This window comes from Pristis pectinata, chromosome 2 (genome assembly GCF_009764475.1).
Source record: "Pristis pectinata isolate sPriPec2 chromosome 2, sPriPec2.1.pri, whole genome shotgun sequence".
In the NCBI taxonomy this organism is placed as follows: domain Eukaryota; kingdom Metazoa; phylum Chordata; class Chondrichthyes; order Rhinopristiformes; family Pristidae; genus Pristis; species Pristis pectinata.
Window position 1 is genome coordinate 114,260,894 of NC_067406.1, and position 21,381 is coordinate 114,282,274.

At 38.7% G+C, this 21,381-nt stretch overlaps 1 protein-coding gene across 1 annotated transcript in view; it reads right to left on the bottom strand.

Moving 5' to 3' along the window:
• lrba (LPS responsive beige-like anchor protein) overlaps positions 1-21,381 on the bottom strand; it is a 626,133-nt gene that overhangs the window by 601,623 nt on the left and 3,129 nt on the right. The window contains exons 2-4 of the mRNA XM_052010590.1: positions 2,266-2,497; positions 1,538-1,638; positions 832-927 (exon numbers count right to left, since the gene is read on the bottom strand). Of these exons, the coding sequence (XP_051866550.1) occupies positions 832-927; positions 1,538-1,638; positions 2,266-2,497 (429 nt within the window). The remainder of the gene's footprint in view (positions 1-831; positions 928-1,537; positions 1,639-2,265; positions 2,498-21,381) is intronic.

Consider the following 21,381-nt stretch of genomic DNA (forward strand, 5'->3'; position numbering starts at 1 on the left):
TCAAATTTTAAGATTCATTTCCCAAATTTGAATTCAGGGTGAAATATCTGCTTGGTAACAAACACAGCAGTTCTATGGACAATATGGGCTACCCACTTGGATTTTAATATTTTAGAAGATTGTAATAAGTAACATTTCTGTAGAGTCCATGCCAAAAGATCAATGCATCTTGAAACAAATCAATTTTGCCAGCAAAACTTCTAAAAACTATTAATGCACAAAGCTAAAATCCCTTAAATGATAAAATTTGAAACAAAATCACTTTCACAAGCTTAAAGACCTAATCACCTGATGAGTCAATAATAATAATATTAATATTATCTTGGACAATCTAGTTGCTTTTCAATTTAACAATCTTATAACATTTTAAATCCTTAGCAAAATATTACTTTTAAATTTTTAATTAATTTTCCCCAAACTTAGTAATAAAATTAGGACTATAAAAACTATTCAATACAACCAGACTGAACAATTATTATATTCATTGCAGGCATGCCATGAAATATCTTTCTGGAGAAATGGAAAAGATAATTCCATAAATTTTTTGAAAATAACATTTAAAAATTGCCAGGACCACATTGGATAAACTGCTGTACTTGTGCAAATTTAAAGTAATTTTTGATGTCATTCTCAGAATAAAACATGTCAACTTTACAGAGAAACTATGCTTAAATAATTTGCCTTTGCAACAGCAATTTCATTTAATTTATTGCTCAGTATCACCAGCAATGAAACAGCTTTCTTGTAAGAGTAGAATATCTTTCAAGAAAAATAACTAAAACTTCCCTGTAACTGCGCATGCAAATTCTGAATCAAATACTTAACACCTACTGCAGCACTCTTCCCAGGAAAGCTGAAGAATGCATCAGGACCTGGTTTCTGCGGCACATGGTTCAATATGGTCAATAATTTCACTGCATGCAGAGGCTGCAAAGAAAATTGTTAAAATGAAAATTATTGGAAGTAAATTTATGAAAACACTAAAACATGATTCTGCCTACATTCATGGATTGTGAAAGCTTTGAAAGGTTTGTCATAGTGTCCAAGTTCAATAATTACAATATTTATAGTCAATGTAGAAATTATAAGCTTGCATAACAGAAGAAACTAAATGAGCATTACTCTCAAATCAGTAACTTTCATCAGTTACTACTACTGTACAGAAGAACCAAATTTCAATGAAATGCACAACTATTCACATCATCACAAAATATCACTGCACTGTGACATTCTGGGAAATGCCAACAGTTCAGCCACTAAATATGGAATCCAGTGGTAAATCACAATTTGCTGAATTCCCCTTCAGGAAAGAATACCCTTAAAATGGTTTTCATGTTTTACACTACAAAATATTTAAGGCTTTTAATGATTTTTTTTTGTTAATACCTTCTCAAAATTTTAATTGATACCAAACATTGCATATGTTTCTGAATGTCCTTGACACTGGCACAAAGTTTTAACTTATTCATTTTCATCTAACCAAAAATACAGCTTTCTAACATTCTTAAAATCAATTAAAAAGAGAAAGAAATATTACCCATTGTCCCTTTTCTCCTTGCAATTTGCTGACCAGCAGTTTTAGCTCTCGAACACTAACATTGTAGCTAGCCAGCACTCCCAGCATATCAACCAACAGATCTGTAGGTAATAGGATAAATTAGTTTTAAAAGAATAGCTATGTTCAAACGTGCAATATAAGCTATTTTAAAAGGAAAATATAAGTAAGATATTTGATGGATTTCTTAACTCCCAGTAGGATCAGTCACTCTTCAGAAAACTTTAGGAAGACAAAGAAAAGCCAGGATTTTTACTGGTGAAACTATTAAACAAAGTGAAAGAAAGTAAATGTGTGTTAATGATAAAGACAAAGGTGATGCTTTTACATGCCAGGGCATATTTTGGCACAAGGCAGTTTTAGGTCAGAACAGAGAAAACTGCTTATATACGTCATAATAAACAATTTCTCCAAACCAAGTTAGCTTATTTAACTGTTAACAAAGACATTTGTGCTACTAAAAAATTCTGCCTCTGGTAAAATATTCAACTATTTAGTATTGAAAGATGCTTAATCTTCCTCCTCCAGGACACCATACAAAAAATATTATTACTCTATTTGAGTTGGCAGGCACCTGTTTATAAAGAGTAAAGAATTAGATACTGCAAGCTAAGTGGGGCATTTGAAATTTTAATAAGGTCTTAATTTCTCACCTCAACAGGTGAGATGACAGCTTGAGACAGGACATCACAAAAAGCAAATAATCTTACCTGCTATCATATTGTTAGCTCGATCAATTCTCTTCAGAACATGTTCAATCAATCCAGCATCTGTGCAGGCCTGTAGATTACGAATACTTTTTTTCAGAATAGCAATGAATATGCTCCAAACTTCAGCCTGGCAAGTCACGTCACAATTGTCCAATAGCTCCACCATGCAGCCAACACTTTCCACTTCTTGGATGATAAAATTCATCTCCAAATCAAACTGCCCTCCTACAAGCTTTAAAATAAAAAGAATATAGAAAATTAATAGCAAATTATATAATCCAAATTTCCTGAGAAATATCATTAATAAATTATAAATGCAAGTTTCTGTGTCATCTATTTGCAAGCTATAAATCTTGTTCTTAAAAATTAAATCATATGGTAAAATTCCAATAATCCAACACCTTTGGGACAGAAGATTTCCTGAAATATCAGACATTACTCCTATTAATATGCAAATACATTTTTATTTCACTTTTTTTAAAACATGTTACAAAGTAGTATAATAAATTTTCCAGTAAATCCAGTGAATTTAGAGAGACCGGGAAACGCATAAGCACTTTTGACCCCAGCTTTAGCCATAAACTTCCCCTCATTCCTGACCCCTGGTGATCCCTAACCCTGGATCTGGCCATGTACCCCACTTGCATCCTGGACCCCGGCTCACATTCCAGACTTCAGAGTTAGCCACATGTTGGACCATCAGGATTTCCAAACAATCTGATACCAAGTATCAAAGTTTTACTCTACTGAAAATTATCATTTTTGAGGGGAAAAAAACCATGATGCAGCACCAAAATTATAGCACAATGAAAGATGTGATTAATTCTTTGCCCATTATTTCTGTTCTAAAACTTTAACATTTCAAGCTTCATGGCATCCAAACAGATGCTTACATAAAAACTGAAATTATATTACAACTGATGAAGACATCTGATGAGAGACACATGCTATGCAATCAGAGCATATATTTCAGGAAAGAGTAAAGGTAATACCAAACTGGAGGATCGTTTACCTCAGCACCACTTTCCTGTACCAAACTGAGACTCCTTTAATATTCAAAAATCTATCGGTCTCTTTCTAGAACATAAGCAACAAATGAGTCTCTGCAGTCCTCTTGGATTGAGAATAGGGCCCCAGCCAATGAAAATATAGTCAATGTCAAGCCCCATGAGAATTTTGTATATTTCAATAAGATCACCCCTCATTTTTCTAAACTCAAGAGAGTAAAGGCCCAGCCTGGTTAATCCCTGTATTCCAGGAATCAATCTCCACTGCACTCCCTCTATCGTAAGCATATCCTATTTTAAGTAGAGAGATCAGATCTGTGCACAATAATTCAGATTAAATCCCATCACAGCCCAATGTAATTGTAGTCAGGCATCTTTTACACTTGTACTCAAATCCATTTGCAATAAGGGCCAATTTACCATTGCTCTTCCTGCTGCTTGTTGTAGCACATTAATTGTGGGAAGTCATGTTGCAGCTGCACAAAATATTGGTTAAGCCGTACTTGGGAGTATTATGTGCAGTTCTGTTCGCCACACTAGAGGAAGGATATAGTCACAATAGAGAGAGTACAGAAGAGATTCACCAAGATGTTGCCTGGAATGGAGGGTTGTAGTTCATTCTCAGTGGAATATAGGAGGCTGAGGTTTACAAAATTATGAGGTATTTAGATAAAATAGAATCTTTTTTCCCCAGAGCAGGAGAGTCTAGAAATAGAGGGCACAGGTTTAGGGTGAGATGGGAGAAATTTAAAGGAGATCTGAGGGGCAAGTTCTTCACACAGAAGTGGTGAATATCCAGAACAAGTTGTTAGAAAAAGCGGTGAAGGCAGATATAATTACAATGATTAATAAGTGTTTGGTCAGAAACTTGGATAGGAAAGTCAGAGGGATACAAGGCTAATGAAGGCATTTGGGCTTGGCATAGATAGGCATAGTCGGCACGGAAGGGTCCATTTCTGTGTTGTATGATTCTATGCACTTTCAATGATTCATTTATCAGGACACCATCTCCTCTGAACATCAATACTTTTAATCTCACTAATCAAAAAAATGCTCTGCTGTTTTAATTTGTTTCTACCAAAGTAGATAACCTTATATTTTTCCACATTATATTTCACTGCCACATTTTCACCTAATCATGTGGCTTGTCATATATCACTTTGAAGCTTCTCTGCATCCTGCTTACAATCAACTTTGCTAACAGGCTTAATATCACCAGCAATATTGGATTCATCATGCATGGTCCCCCACCAAATCATTGCTATTGATTATGAACAACCAGGGTCCCAGCAGAAATCCCTACAGCACCCACGAGTTGCTGCCACTCAACCCAAAATTACATTTATTCCTAGCATTTTCAGACCATTAACAAATTCTCAATTGATGCCAGTACATTACCCCCAATGCCATGTGCTCCAATTGTGTTTTACCTGATGTGGCAACTTAAAGGCTTCTGAAAGTCCAAATATGCCACATCAACTGGTTCCCTCTTATCTATTCTAAGTATTAAACTCAGTTCCCCTTCCAAAAATCCATGGTGACTGCCCAACCCTACCATTACTCTCCAAGTGCCCTGCCACCACTTTCTTAATAATAGATTCTAGCATTTTCCCAATTGTTGTACGGAGACTAATTGGTCTACAATTCCTTCCTTTCTTAAAAGAGGGGTTACATTTACTACTATCCAATCTGCAGGAAATGTTGCAGAATCTATAGCATTTTGTAAGGTGATATCCAATACTTCAGAACTTTTGGTTGCAGGGCATCCAGTCATGTGAATACACCTTTCAGTCCCATTCATTTCCACAATGCTGCTACTTTACATGTGCTAATTTCTCTTCAGCTCCTCATTCTTCTTACATCTGACCATCACCCACACACTTAACCTACTGGGTTGCCTATCCCGTCCCACAACTGGTTCCACCTCCCCATCATCCCTCCCTCAGCTGTTTCTATTTATCACCTTCCTTACTTACCAGATTCCAGCATCGTGTCTCCACTTATCACCTTCCAGCCTGTCTCTACCTTCACCACACCACACCCCTCACCCAGCTCCATCTGTCCCCTCTGGTAGAAAAGCTCTAGGGTGTAAAGAGATATATCACATGGCACAAGAAGCTCAAAAGGTGTAAACCTTAAGCTGTAAATATCTTATTCTTTTCCACCTCTTTCACTTGCAACCTTACTATTTATGTGCTTGATCCAATTAAATTTTTGTTCCATGGTGATCTTCCCCACCCCAAGAATGTTGATGGCAGGAGCACTCAGCGATGGTAATACCATTGAATGTTAAAGGCAGATGGTTAGATTATCTCATTGAAGATGGTATGATACAAATATTATTCATCACTTTTCAGTTTACACTTGAATGTCTAGGTCCTGCTGCATTTGCTGAGGTGGTGTGAATAGTATTGAACATAGCACAATCACCAAACATCCCCACTTCCAACTTTTATGCTAGGAAGTTAGTAACTGATGAAGCACCTTACAGTTAACGACAAGACAGATCTGCTTAGCGTCCCTTCAAATGACAGGAGGGGAATTACTAATCCAATTAAAACTGACCCTGTAAATATCTTATTCTTTTCCTCCTCAACTGTATGGTCAATGGGCATAGGCTGAAGGATACCTGAACACAGCTGGTGGAAGAAAGTCAGAAACGATAAGCATTAGTCTAACATGTCATTGGGAAGCTATTGGAATCAATTATGAAGGAGATAACAGCAGAATGATCGAGCAAGATCAATATGTTATTATGAAAGCAAATTTGTGTTTGAGAAATTTGCAGGAGTTCTTTAAGGAGGTAACAAGTAGAGTGAAGAAAAAGGAAATCAGTAGATCTGGATTTCCACAAGGTATTGGATAAGGCTCTACATAAAAGATTACTGGACAAGAAAAGAACACATGGGATCCTCTGGAAGGGTGAGAGAGGAAAGAAAGAAAAAGGCAAATGGCTATCTAATAGAAAACAGAGACAGGATAAATGTTGGCCTTCATTGCTAGAGAGATTGAATTTAAGAGCAAGGAGGTTATGCTACAACTATACAGGGTATTGGTGAGGCCACACCTGCAGTACTGCATGCAGTTCTGGTCTCCTTACTTGAGAAAGGATGTACTGGCTTTAGAGGTGGTGCAGAGGAGGTTCATTAGGTTGATTCCAGAGGGGGTTAGCCCATGAAGAGAGGTTGAGTCGTCTGGGACTATACTTGCTGGAATTCAGAAGAATGAATGAGGATCTTATAGAAACATCTAAAATTATGAAAGAGATACACAAGGTAGAGGCAGGAAAATTGTTTCCACTGGTAGGAGAGACTAGAACTAAGGAACATTGCCTCAAAATTCGGGGGAGTAGATTTAGGTCAGAGAAGAGGAGGAACTGCTTTTCCCAAAGAGTAGTGAATCTGTGGAATTCTCTGCCCAGAGAAGCAGTGGAGGCTACCTCATTAAATATATTTAAGACACAGTTAGACAGATTTTTGCATAGCGAGGGAGTTAAGGGTTATGGGGAAAAGGCAATTAGGTGGAGCTGAGTCCATGGCCAGATCAGCCATGATCTTATTGAATGGTGGAGCAGGCTCGACGGGCCAGATGGCCTACTCCTGCTCCTATTTCTTATGTTCTTATAAATGGGTCATTTTCAAATCAGTAACTGGTGGGGTGCCACAGGGATCAGAGTTGTGACCTTAACTATTTCTGTATTGCATAATGACAAAGGAGTCATTCAGCCCATCAAGTCTACACCAGCTCTCTCAGCAATCCCATCCACCCACTTATTTCCATATAACCCATTCCAGCTTGAATCAAAGAACTGAGTGTAGTTTTGTTAAATTTGCTAATGATACAAAAATAGATGGGTTAGCAAGTTGCAAGGACACAGAGCCTGGAAACAGACATGGATAGGTTATGTGAATGAACAAGTGGCTGGCAGATGGAGTACAACATGGAAAAAATGTGAGGCTATTCACATGCTTTCCACCACTTCAACAACTTTCAATTCTGTGGCCCCGACCGCCTCATTTTCACCATGGAGGTCCAGTCCCTGTACACTTTATCCCCATCAGGAAAGCCTTAAGGTTCCGTTTCCTTCTGGAACACCGACCCAACCAGCTCCCCTCCACCAACACTCTCATCTGTCTGGCAGAACTTGTGCTTATCCTCAACAACTTCTCTTTTGGCTCCACCCACTTGCTCCAAATCAAAGGTGTAGCCATGGGCACTCACATGGGCCCCAGTTATGCCTGCCTTTCGTTAGCTACGTGGAGCAGTCCATGTTCCAAACCTACCCAGGCACCACTCCCCAGCTCTTGCTCCGCTACATTGACAACTACATTGGTGCTGATTCCTGCACCCATGCGCAACTCATCAATTTCATCACCCTCACTACCAACTTCCATCCCACCCTTAAATTCACTTGGTCCATCTCCAACAACTCTCTCCCCTTTCTTGATCTGTCTCCATCTCAGGAGCCAGATTATCCACCAACATCTACTACAAATGCACTGACTCCCACAGCAACCTTGACTACTCTTCCTCCCACCCTGTCACTTGCAAAGTCACCATTCCCTTTTCAGTTCCTGTCTCTGCCACATCTGTTCTCAACATGAGGCCTTCCACTCCAAGACATCAAAGATGTCCTCCCTTTTCAGAAAGCAGGGCTTCCTTTCTTCCCCCCCCCCCCCACTGTTGCTGGTAGAACCCTCACCTGCACCTCTGCCCTTACTCGATTCCCCCCCACCCCCAGGCAGAACAGGAATAAAGTACACCTGGTCCTCACCTACCAGCATATCATTCTTCACAACTTTCACCAGCTACAACAGGATCCCACCACCAACCACATCTTCCCCTCCCCTTTCTGCAGGGATCAATCTCTGTACTCTATGACTCCCTGGTCCAGTCATCCCTCCCCAACAATATCCCTCCCTCCCCAGGCACTTTCTCCTGTAACCACAAGAGGTGTCCCTACACCTCTTCCATCACCACCATACAGGGCCCTAAACAGCCCTTCAGGTCAGGCAGTCTTTCACATGCAAATCCCCCAACATTATTTATTGCATTTGGTGCTCCCATTGTGGCTTCCTCCACATTGGTGGGACTGGATGCAAACTGGGCGACCGCTTTGCCAAGCACTTTCGCTCCATCCACTGTGGCTATTTGGACCTCCCCGTTGCCAGCCATTTTAATTCTTCTCCCCCATTCTCACACCGACATGTCTAACCTTGGCCTCCTCCAATGTAAAGTTTAGGCTAAACACAAACTAGAGGAACAGCACTTCATATTCCACCTTGGTGGCCTGCAATCTGACATCATGAACATCGAATTCTCCAACTTCCGGTAACTACTCCCCCTCTGTCCCTTTTCTCTGTCTTCCTGATCTGCCTGGCCCCCATCATCCTGCATCTTTCCCCTCCTCCACCTTCTCCATCTGCTCATCACCTACACACTCCTCCTACTGGTTCTCATTACTCCCCTCTGCCATCATCCCTCTGCCTTCCCCATCTCCCTCCCTTTGTTCCATGCTCCACCTTCCTCTCCTATTCGATTCCATCATCTTCAGCCTGTTGTCACTTCCACCTATCACCTCCCAACCTCTGGCACTGTTCCCAGTCTCCCCTTCCCCATCTGCCGATCACTACCCCTGACCTGGATCCACCTGTCACCTGCCAGTTCTTGCTCCACCCCCTTCCCTCCAGCTTTTTACACCGACCATATCTCCCCTCTATCTTTCAGTCCAGATGAAAGGTCTTGGCCCAAAACATCAACTGTCTATTTCCCTCCATAGATGCTGCCTGACCCACTGAGTTCCTCAGGTTAATGGAAAGTTGGTCTTTTTAGCAAGGGGCAAGAACTGTAACAGTAGGGAAGTTTTGATGCAATTTTATAGAGTGCTGCCAAGACCATTCCTGGGATACTTATTTGCATATGTCCATATTTAAGGTAGGATGTGCTTCCATTGGACATAGTGCAGCGAAGATTCATTAGGTTGAGTCCTGGGCCAAAAGGGTTGGCAAATGAAGGATGGTTGAACAGGTTAGACTAAGATGCACTGGAGTATAAAGATTGAGAAGTGATCTTATTGAAACAAAAGGTTCTGAGGAGAAATGGCAAGGTGCAGGCTGAGAGGATGTTTCCTCCAAGTGAGGGAATCTAGAATTAGAGGCATAGTCTCAGAATAAGGGATTGCCTATTTCAGTCAGCTAGGAGGAATTTCTCCTGTAGGTGAGTTGCGAATCCTTTACCACCAAGAGCTGTAAAAGTAGAGTCACTGAATACATTCAAAGCAGAGACTGATGATGTTTAAACTCGAAAGGAGTCAAGAGGTATAAGGAAAGATAAGAAGAGTGCTGTTGAGGCCAAGACCAGATCAGCTATGATTTTAGTGAATGGCAGAGCAATCGAGAGATCACTTTGTGTACCTCAGCTTAAGTCATCATTACCAGATTTATCTTGACCACATCCAAAGGTCCCTGGCTTAGAATAAATCCTGCGCTAGATCCCAATCCTATGTTATTCCTTCCCAGCTTCTAATTCTTTCAACATCTCCAGTTAATAATCAAATTAAAAATTAACCCCTCCCTCAGCCCTACTATCCCTCCATTACACAAGATAAGTTTTCACACAAAAATATTAAAGACTTTGCAATACAAAATAGTGAAAATGCATGTAAATTGCTAGAAATATTTTATACTTGCAGTCTCACTTTATTGGACATTAAAAATTAATGCAAATAATAGGGAAAATGCTGCTATGAGGTTATTAATTTTAATCCTGCAGCTAAACTATGCAATGCATATCAAAACCTAAATATTCTACACTTTCAAATAATCTTCAACCACAATACCATGCACTACATATGTGTTAAACATTAGTTGACAGTTGTCTTCTGCAATATCCTTCCTGTAGTAGAGCCGGAAGCAGAACTTACAATGACTTTTTTTTTAAAAACTACTTATGTTTATTCATGAAGTATAATGGATTAAATGAATTCCATTGTTGACTATTTAGGATAATTTCATTAATCACACCAAAACATGTTACTTAATTAAAGGAGGGCAACAACATTGGAAAGAGATTATTTCAAAAGGGAACATTTTTGGAATTATATTGATATTTAAAATTATTCAGATATTTATATTAAATTTTCAATTTTTTCTACCACTTCAAAATTAGAGACAAATTCCAACTAAATGACCTTGATACATTCATTAACCTACAACATTTCTACAATCTTACAACAGTAAATCTTCATATAGCCCCACATACATAGTCCAGTGGAAATCTTTATAGCCAGGTTCCCAGTTAATTACAATACTGGTGTGAGAGACATTAATAACCTGATCTAGACACTGCGGATAGCAAATGATAAACTGTAGCAGCAACAAAATCACTGTATTAGTAACAGAAAGATGAGGTGACAAAAGGACAGGAAGCTTGGGGGGGGTGGGGGTAAGAGGAGGGGGTAGTTGGAAAAGAAGAGTGGTGAGAAAGTTGAAGTACAAGGAATAAAATACATTCAATTTTATGAAACTTCACATGATTTTGGTGTGCTCTTATGAAAAATAGTATACCACTAAATTTCCCCACAATGTTGTGCATGGCAAGTTGAAGGACAAGCTGTTCACATAAAGGTTAAACCAAAGAAGGTGGCCATTAAGCTTGTTGATTTAGTACCAGCTCTATGCAAGAACAATCCAGCTGATCCCATTCCCCTGCTCACTCCCACAAGCCCCACATTGGAGAAACCAAATGCAGATTGGGTGATCACTTTGCAGAGCACCTGCACTGAGGCTACAATATTGATCCTATGATTCCTTTTGCATGCCACTTTAATTTTCAGTCCCCCTCTTAGCTTCTCTCAATATACTCCATCTATAGCCTTCATGTTTTTAAACATCAGATAATGCTTACAAGCATCTCTGTTCCAAGAAAAACCCAAGCTGCTCAAGTATATCCACACAACAAATATTCCACATCCCTGGAAACATTTCAATAATTCTCTTCTACACTCCTTCCAAAGTCTGTACATCTTTCCTAAAGCGTGGTGTTCAGAACTGGACACAATATTCCACATGTGGCTGACAAAATGTTTCCTTGCTCTTCTACTTTATGCCTTTATTTTATAAATGAAAATTTTAAAATGCAGATGCTGGAAATCTAAAAACAAAAACAGAAAATGTTGGAAAAGCTCAGCATATATCACAGCATCTGTGGAAAGAGAAACAGTTAATGTTTCAGGTATGGGACCATACATTTCTCTTTCTCAGTTCTCCTGAAGGGTCCCGACCTGACAGACTAACGGCTTCTCTTTCCACAGATGCTGTCTGATGTGCTTATTTTCACGCCCCTCAAGCTTTTTCTGATTTAACCTCCACTTACAAAGCCCAGAATCCCATTTTTTTTTTAATTACTCTCAATCTGCCCAACCGCTTTCAACCAACCATGCACATAAAACCCAAGATTGCTATATTTATTCTCATTCTCCTGGGTCAAACATAACACTACATTTCTCAACAATAAAGTTTATCTGCCACCTATCAGCTCATTCCATCAATCCTTACCTTCCTGAAATCTGTCACTATCCTCCCCACAGTTCACCAAGTCTCCAAGTATGTCATCTGCAATTTTGTAGATATATGTACCTAGTACTGACCCCTGGAAAACTCCACTGTACAGTTCTGGACAATCAAAACCACTCTCTCAATACCACCCTGCATTTCCCGTTACATTGCCAAGTTTCTACTTATGTGTATACAACCTCTTATTTCATGGTCTTCAACATTTGGTGACAAACATTACTGGAGGTGGAAGAATATTTATGCATGTGAATAATAATGTTTGGACCACCGATTTAGTTTCAGCAAGTTCAATTTCGTTTTGGAGTGATGACATTCCAGGATGTTGCCAGTTTTTTGGGAACGGAGAACAAGATTAGAGATAACTTGTGACAAATTCATAACTTTCTCTTGTTCCTTTCATTCTATCTTTCATTTTTTTTTCTCCTCACCCAATTTATCTTTTTTGCTCCTTTACTACACCAGCTGCCTTTTTCTGCTGTACACAAATTATTTTTCATTACAAAATTCTCCATATCACTCATGACTTGACTTTCAGCTCTCATGACCATCTTGCAAACCTTATTATATACATTCATAACCTTGCTCTCAATTTCTTCCTCATGTCCCCAATCTCTCCCTGTGCCAGTTTCCTTTTCCATCTCTCTCGTTGCTGGATTCTGAGTGTATTTGGATCAGAATCCATAGATGCTGAGACACTAATCGAATTATGGGACAGAACGAGAAAGGTGTTTTTGTAGAAATTCGGTCATGATTTTATTGAATAGCAGGGCAGGCTCAAGATCCTGCATGGCCTACCTCTGCTCCCATTTCTTAAATTCTTATTTTTCTCAATATCCACATCCCTCCTTTTATTGTGTCCTCCTCTGCTTCATCTTCTTATTCATGAACATCACTTTGTTCCTCTGGCCTTCTCTACTTCCCCTGTCCCACAGCTCCTTTCCTTTCTTGCTCCATCACCACCTATCCTCTCTTAATCTAACTTCTCTATCCACTCTTAGCTCTGCTTCCTCTCCCAAATTTTACTCTTCCTTCCTGACACCCTTTGGTTTCTTCTCTTTTCCCTCCTGTCTATATAGCCCTATATTTCCCCATGGGGAGCAGAATAATTCCAAATGTACACCAGGGTAACATTAGGAACTAGAGTAGTCACAGCAGGGGTCTTTAGCCAGCTTTGTTGCAAGTTGCTACAGATGTTATGTTGCAGGTTGGGAATTGAGAGAACAAGAAAACATTCAACAGTTACTATAGCAAAGTTTTACAGGAAGCAAGATATTTTAAAGAAGTTGTGCACATTGAAGAGAGCATTTGCTCCTTTGGCATTCAAGATAACTTTTAGTGGCACAATTATAAACCCAAAACAGACTATATTGGGTCATTACATCAAAAAGAGCTTGTATTGGAAAATATTCTACATAAATTGATAGCACTATGGTATGGTCTTGCTGTGCTGGACTATGTAGTTCTATAATTTTAACATTTCCCTGCAGGGGTGGGGAAAGAAAAGAGGTGGAATTATTGTTAGCAGAACCACAAAAGTCGAAAAGATAGCATTTTAAAAAAAGAAATCAGTAGAAGAAAATTCAACTTGATTATTCATGCTCTCAACTAAAATCAGGTCAGGAACAAACCTAACAAAGACCTGGAAGCAACTCATCCATGATGTACAGTTCTAGATGCCCTAATGGGGAAAAAAAATAGGCCAACTGAGAAAGGCAATTTCACTGCTTTCTGCAACACTTGCTCCTCCCAGTAGATTAAAATCCTATTATAAATACAGACTGGACTGGAATGTTCTGTGATCTACTTTCATTACAACCAATAAAGAACAGAACTCTTTCCGATATGGCATAATTTCAATGTAATTCTATTAAAGCATTTCTGAAAATAACTTAAATTCTACAATACAATTAAGTGAAATTAGTTACAAAGAGTGTAATTCGAGTTTCATGTGACATCTATAAAGTGAATCTATCAAATTAAAATGTCATAAATCATTCTCAACTCCCAAAAAATTTTATTATTTGTGCCACCTAGCCATTTAATTTCATCAGACAAATCCGAACTAGAATCTTCTCTCCTGAACTGGTCGATTGAATTTTTGGGATCGTTCACTTTATTTTCAGGTCTTCCACACTTGTTTATTTTTTCTGATAGTAATGGTTAATTACTCCTACATAAGCTAAAACTGAAAATTTCGCTTCAAAATTTTCTCACCACTTCATAAAGTACATAAGTTTACATACCTGTTTTTCTCTTTTAGAAACATAATGTCTGTAAATATTTTTGAGAAAAATTAAAATATGCAAAATATATAGAAATTAAAATATACACAAGATATCGGGAGAACATGTTTGCACTAGAGAGGGTGCAGAGGAGATTCGGCAGGATGTTGCCTGGGATGGAGCACTTCGGTTATGAGGAGAGACGGGATAGGCAGATTTTGTTTTTCTTGGAGTGGAAGAGGCTACAAGGTAGTTGATGGAGCCATATAAAATTATGACTGATAGTAGGAAGCTCTTCCCTATAACAGAGGTGTCTAAAACTAGAAGGCATGAGTTTAGGGTAAGAGGCAAGAGTTTAAAAGGGTAACTGCAGAAGGCCTTTATCACCCAGAGGGTAGCTGAATTCTGGAACACACTGGCCGAGTGAGTGGAATCAGGTGCTCTCACAACATTTAAGGATCTAGACAAGCACTTGAATCACCAAAGTATAGAAGGATGTAGACTGAGTGCCAGTCAGCAGGATTAGTAAAAATTGTTATTTGATAGTTTGCATGGACACGATGGCCTAAAGACCAGTTTCAGTGCTGTTTGACTGTATGAAATAGTTTAGTATTATTTATCACAACACAGAAACAATTAGTAAGGTAAAACAATGTTACTTCCATGAAAAAAAATGTAATCAGTAGGTCAGCTGGATAAAGGTGATAATGCCCAAGGGTAATGTGTTTAGAAACCAAGCTTGTGAGTACTAAGGTGTCAATGGCAAGGATAGAGTTTTTGGCTGTAGGCCAGGTTGACGGGTGAGAAATTACAGACGAGGGCACAGAGCTATGTAGAAGGGATCTGAAAAGGAGGTTTGGATTGATGGGCAGAGGAATGCGTGAACTCCTCTCATATTATTAAAAGCAAAAATGGAGCATTAGGGAGCCAGTTGGCGGTGATGAAATGATTAGGGTTCACCGAGACATTTCTGAAATAGTGGTGTTTTTTTTAAAAAGCAAAGGACAGCAAGACCCAGGAAAACTACTTGTGATCTAGGCAGTGAGAGGTAAAAAAAGTAAATAGCAATACAGACACATTCCAGCCCCCTACTCTTGAACAAATCAAAGAAGTTGGAGTTAAGGATGCTAAACAAATCAACAGCTATAAATACATTATGGCAAGTTAATCCCTTGACATGTGTGTTTCCAAGTAGTAAGCTAATTGGGGACATTCTTTATTTTACACTTAATTTTCAGTTTTATATCTTCTAATTTCCTAAGTACCCTTCTGAAGTCCAAGGTCACAAGTTAACTATTGTTTTACAATCTTGGTACCTTCTTGAAAGAAACAAAAAATTCATCTAACCAATGATATCTTCTTAAAACAAAAATGCAAAAAAAATTTGAACAGAACTTAAAGGCAAATAAAGCACAGTACTGGAAACACTCATCTGGTTAGGCATCATCTATATAGATAAAAGTGGCATTATTATTTCAAGTCAATAATCTCTCACTATACTAAAAGGTCACTGAACTGAACCATTGACTCTGTTCTGCTTTCCACTAGTGTTGCCTGACTTACTGATTATTTCTAGCATTAATTTCATTTCAGATTTCCAGTATCTGCACAACATAAAAGTCTTGTTTTCCAGCACTTCAATAACCAACACCTTCCAGTAGTTGTCACTTCAGGACCAACATCAAGTCAGTAGTGAGGGAGGCCCCCAAGCCAAAATCAGTGCAGCACTGTTACATAGGAGATTGACATCAACATCCCCGTGGAAAAAATGTTCATTTGACTATTTGTGGGGATGGTTACTGATGCATAATGGAATGTATTATGACAATTACATTAATAGACTGCCATACAAACTAGAAGCAGGCATAGGTCATCAAGCCCCTGCAGCCTGCTCCACAATTAAATAAGATCACGGCTAATCTGATTGTAACCTCAACTCTGCCTTCTAGTTTATCCGCAGTAACCTTTCAACTCCTTATCAATAGCTTATCTAATACTGCCTTTAAAATATTCAAAGATTCTGCTTTCACTGGCCCCTTGAGGCAGAAAGTTCCAAAAACTCATGATCTTCAGAAAAATTCTGTCCGTCTTAAATGGACAACCTTTTATTTTCAAATAATGACCCCCTAGTTCAAGCTTCTCCCACTAGAGGAAATATTCTCTCCAGCTCCTCTCCTGTCAAGACCCTGCAGGATCTTGTATGCTTCAACCAAATCCCCTCATCTTTCTAAACTCCAGTGATACAAACTAGCCTGATCAACCTAACCATTCTGGGCATTAGTCTAGTAAAACTTTCCTGTACTGTTTACGGTGCATTAACATCCTTCTTTAACTAAGGAAACCAATAATGTGCACAGTACCTCACTTATAATATGCATATATATATTGTGTGCTTTGCACCTCTTTCAGAACATTTCATAGCACTTCACAACCAATGAATGACTTTTTATACAGTGTATGAACAGGTATGCCTGGTTCCTCCATGACCTCCCCCCATCCAACTACCCATCTCTGGCAATAATGTGCTTCAAGATGTGATCAAAATGTTTTTGTCTGAAAATTCAATACAAAACTAGAATCGTATCAAACATGAATGTATTGTAGTGCTTAGTAATTTTATCAACCAGCAGATATATGACACGTTTCACAATCTCAGGAAATTGTAAAACATTTTACAACCAACTAAGTTTTTCCAGTCCTGTCTCTCATTACAAAACCATGGAGATAAAGTTACAATAAGTATATTTTGATCCAGTCAGACACAATTGCTTAGAAACCCAACAATAAACACGATAATGCCCAAGTCAACTTACTATAGAACTTCCATAGGCCTTCTGCTCACTCAGTGTAAACATACACACTCCACCCAAAAGGACATGCACCATTTGCCAAATCCACAGTATTTCCATGCATTTTCGCAAAATCAAGCCCCAAGTGTTCCCAAATCCACCAACTTGTTTTATAGCTGTATGCTGCTGCCCAACACCAGTAAACTTTTGTTTTAAAATTAGGACCACTGTGACCATTTGTAAAAGTTACTATGGCACCTCCCTGCTTTATTATTGAAAAGATTCAGCTCGTCAATCAGCAGCAGTGCTGGTCTGCTGTCACTGAACTATTCTAAAATTTCAATAAACTTATATTTTTTAAACAGTTATTGACAAATTAAAATCTTTGGGCACCTTAGAATCCCTCATTTGCATACATAAAATACCAATCATGTTCCATTATCATAGGTGTTAATGACCAACAGAAACTACATGTTAATGGCCAATAATACCTTAGAGTTAATAAAGTAATTGTCCAATAGTTAGTGTGTGCCTTGCAATCCTTCGTTTGTATCCTTGTCTTGGTATGCCTAGTGACCTCGGCTCCCATACTATACAAGGAGGAGCTATGCTCTCAAGGACTGTGCTCAGCACAGGTGACTGCAGACTGCAAACCATTTCTGCCTGCACACTGTCTTAGCCCTTGCTTTGCCACGGTGTCCACACAACTTGGCTCTTTTTTTGTTTTACATTATCTGTTATTTCTTCCTTCATTTTAGATTCCAGTGTTTTCTGTACTATTGATGTTAAGGTAACAAGTTAGTAGTTCCTGGTTTTATCTTTCCCTTACTTTTTTTTTTGTAAAGTAGTGCAGTCACATTTGTAACTTTTCAATCTACAAGAACCATTCCAGAACCCTTTGAATTTAAGAATATGATAAACGTTGCATCCACCATCTCTGTTGCCACTTCTTTGCGATGTAGATCATCAGGTCTTTGGAATTCTACTTTCAGTTTCACTGAATTATTTAAGCATCTTTCTTTAACTAATACTAATTTTCTTCAGTTTCGCATCCTTGTTGGACTCTTGGTTTACTTGTATTTCTGACAGATAACTGTAGACCAATTAGTTTAACCTTGGTGGTGGGGAAAGTTCCAGAAACAGCGATCAGGGACAGAAAGAGCAGTTAATTGTACAAATATGAATTGATCAGAGAAAGCCAGCATTGATTTGGTGGCAGATAAAATTTAATGTTATGAAATGTGTATTTCTAGATTTTTTTTATAAGAATCAAAAGGGACAATATAAACTAAAGGGCACAATTCTAAGAAGGTTTCAAGAACACAAAGATCTGCATATACATTCACTTAATCTATTGAAGGTGATAAATTGAGAACCTGGTTTTAGAAATTGAGGCATTGAGTACAAAAGCAAGGAGGTCATAGTGAGCCATGTCAGGATGGACTTATTAAAGGAAATCATATTTGACTAACCTACTGAGTCCTTTGAGACTATAACTGGTGGAATAGATGTAGGGGAACCAGTGGCTGTGGTTACTTAAGATTTTCAAACTGAGTAGAGTCATACACAGTAGTAAAGAAGGTTGAACTCATGGATTGGGGCTGGGGATTAATAGACTGGGACAGCTTGAAAATCAGTTAACATATAGAAAGCAAAAAATAAGAAATAGGTCTTAAGTTGGCACACTGTGATGAATGGAGAATTTTGCAGGGATTGATGCCTGGGCTCCAACTATGCAGTGGCCGGGGGGGGGGGGGGGGGGGGGGGGGGGGGGGGGGGGAAGAAAAGTTATAATTCCAAGTTTGCTGATGATACAAATCTTGCTACGATTGCAAGTAGGCAGGGGAATATAGACAGGTAAGTGTGCGTAGGCGTGAACAAAGCACATGGAATATAATGTGAAAAAATGTGCAGTCTCCAATTACATATGCAAAACAGAAAAACCGAGTATTTTCCAAGAGAACAGAGAATGTTTAACTTCAAGGGACCAGAGTATCCCTGAAAGCCAACACAGAGGTGCTGCAGTTAATTAGGAAGGTAAATAGTATGTTGACCTTTATATGAAGGGATTTGAGTACAAGAGTCAAGATATCTTACTGCAATTATATAGGATCTTGGCGAGACCACACCTGGTGTACTGTATAGAGTTTGGGGTTCTTATCCAAATAAGGATATACTTGCCGAACAGGGAGTACAACCAAGATTCATTATACTGGCTCCCAACACGGCATGTTTTTCATATGAAGAAAGACAGAAGTCAAGGCCTATATTCAGTTTAGAAGACAAACCTCATTGAAGCAAAATTCTTACAGGGCTTGCTAGGGTGGGTGTCTCCCCTGTTTGAGGAGTATAAAACAAGGAGTCACAGAACCAGAGCCACAGTCTCAGAATAAGAGATAGGCCATTTAAGACTGAGGTGAAGAGAAATTTCTTCATTCGGTCTGTCACTGCCACATTTGCTCAACACCTCATTTAGCATTCTTCTTGACAAATGACCAGCACAAATTTGAATCTCACTATTTAGACAGCATGTCAGGATCATGAACATCGTGTGAGCAGTACAATTCACCATATAATGGACGTCCACGTTATCACAACTAACCTGGCCAAAGAATACCCCAATGAATAATATATCCACCCTTGGCTCTACCATGTCTTAACATTAACTTCTTTTGCATCCTTGCAATTTGAAACCACATCATTTAAAAGTTATAATGCATATATGAGGCTACAATTTTATATATTTTACTCTTTTCTTAGATGTTATCCAAATGCCGTTCAATAATGCTTGAAAGTTATTCCCACTTAACATTTTAGATTTTCAGCAAGTATAAACTCTTTAAACAATGTAACAACTTTGATATACCTTTAGTTCACCATATTTTGATGTGTAATATTAAGAGTAGCAAACTAGTAATTAAAAGGGAAACTGCATCTTCCTTGTGACTTATCAAACGAACACCCATGATTCAAAATGAAACCACTGTGATCATTAACTAAGAGAGCAGAGAACTGATAAGGGAGATTTGAGCCACGTTCCTCATACTGTACCAACCCAGGACTTTATTCTCCCCAAACAGAAATAGCTAATTTTTAAATCAGTACTTGCTGGGAAGTATGCATTGAGCTAAATCAATTCAATTCCCATAACAAAATAAAATTACTAATATCATAAGAAAATATCTAAGCATTCAAAACATGCAAGTATATTCCATATTGCAAAGTTACTTTGATATAAAAGATACCCCATGCCACAAAACATTGAATCAGTGCACAGTCATAGCACAGTAGTTAAATTACCAGGCAAATAATCAAGAGATCTGAACTGATAGTCTAGTTCAAAACCCACCATGGTCTCTATAATATTTAAATTAGTTAACAGATTAGAATTTAAAATAAAACTAGTTATTAATAATGATGACCACATAATTACAGGATTGTTGTAAAAACCTATCTGGTTCACTAATGCCCTTCAGGAGAGGAAATGTCTTTACACAGTTCTTTATCTACATGTAGTTGACTCTTAAACTCTGAAGTGGCCCAGTAAGCCACTCCATTCAGCCTTGCCAGCAACACCAAGATCTAAAAAAAATTAAAAGTTTTTTTTTGAATCTTAACGCATTAGCAATCTGATGATCTTCCTTTTCAGGTTGGAGCTATAAGTAACAACCCCAATATTATCACAAGACAAGGGAGCAGAAGCAGGCCATTCGGCCCATCGAGTCTGCTCCAAGGAAAGGGAAATAGAAATGAGAAATGGGAAATGGGGGAAGAAGAAGAAAAAAAACTATTCTAATCCCAATTTCCGGCTTTATCCCCATATCCCTTGATATCCTGACTATTTAGATATCTATCTATCTCCTCCTTGAACGCCCCCACTGCTGTACGTGGCAAGGAGTTCCACAAATTCACCACCCTCTGGCTAAAGAAATTTCTCCTCATCTCTGTTTTGAAACTGTACCCTCTAATTCTAAGATTGTGCCCTCTGGTCCTGGACTCACCCACCAAGGGAAACAGCCTAGCCACATTTACTCTGTCCTTTCCTATCAATATTTTAAATGTCGCTATGAGGTCCCCTCTCATTCTTCTGTACTCCAGTGAGTACAGTCCAAGAGCCAAAAAACGCTCCTCATACGTAAGCCCTTTCATTCCAGGAATCATCCTCGTAAATCTCCTCTGAACCCTCTCCAACGTCAACACATCCTTCCTAAGATGTGGGGCCCAAAACTGCACACAATATTCCAAATGAGGCCTCACTAGTGCCCCGTAGAGCCTCATCAACACTTCCTTACTTTTATACACTATACCTCTCGAAATGAATGCCAACATAGTGTTCTCTTTCTTTACCACCGATCCGACCTGGTGGTTAACCTTTAAGGTATCCTGCACGAGTACCCCCAAGTCCCTTTGTACTTCCGTGCTTTGGATTTTCTCTCCTCCTAGATAATAATCTGCCCGCTTATTTCTGCTTCCAAAGTGTACAACTGCACATTTCCCTACATTGAATCTCATCTGCCATTTCCTT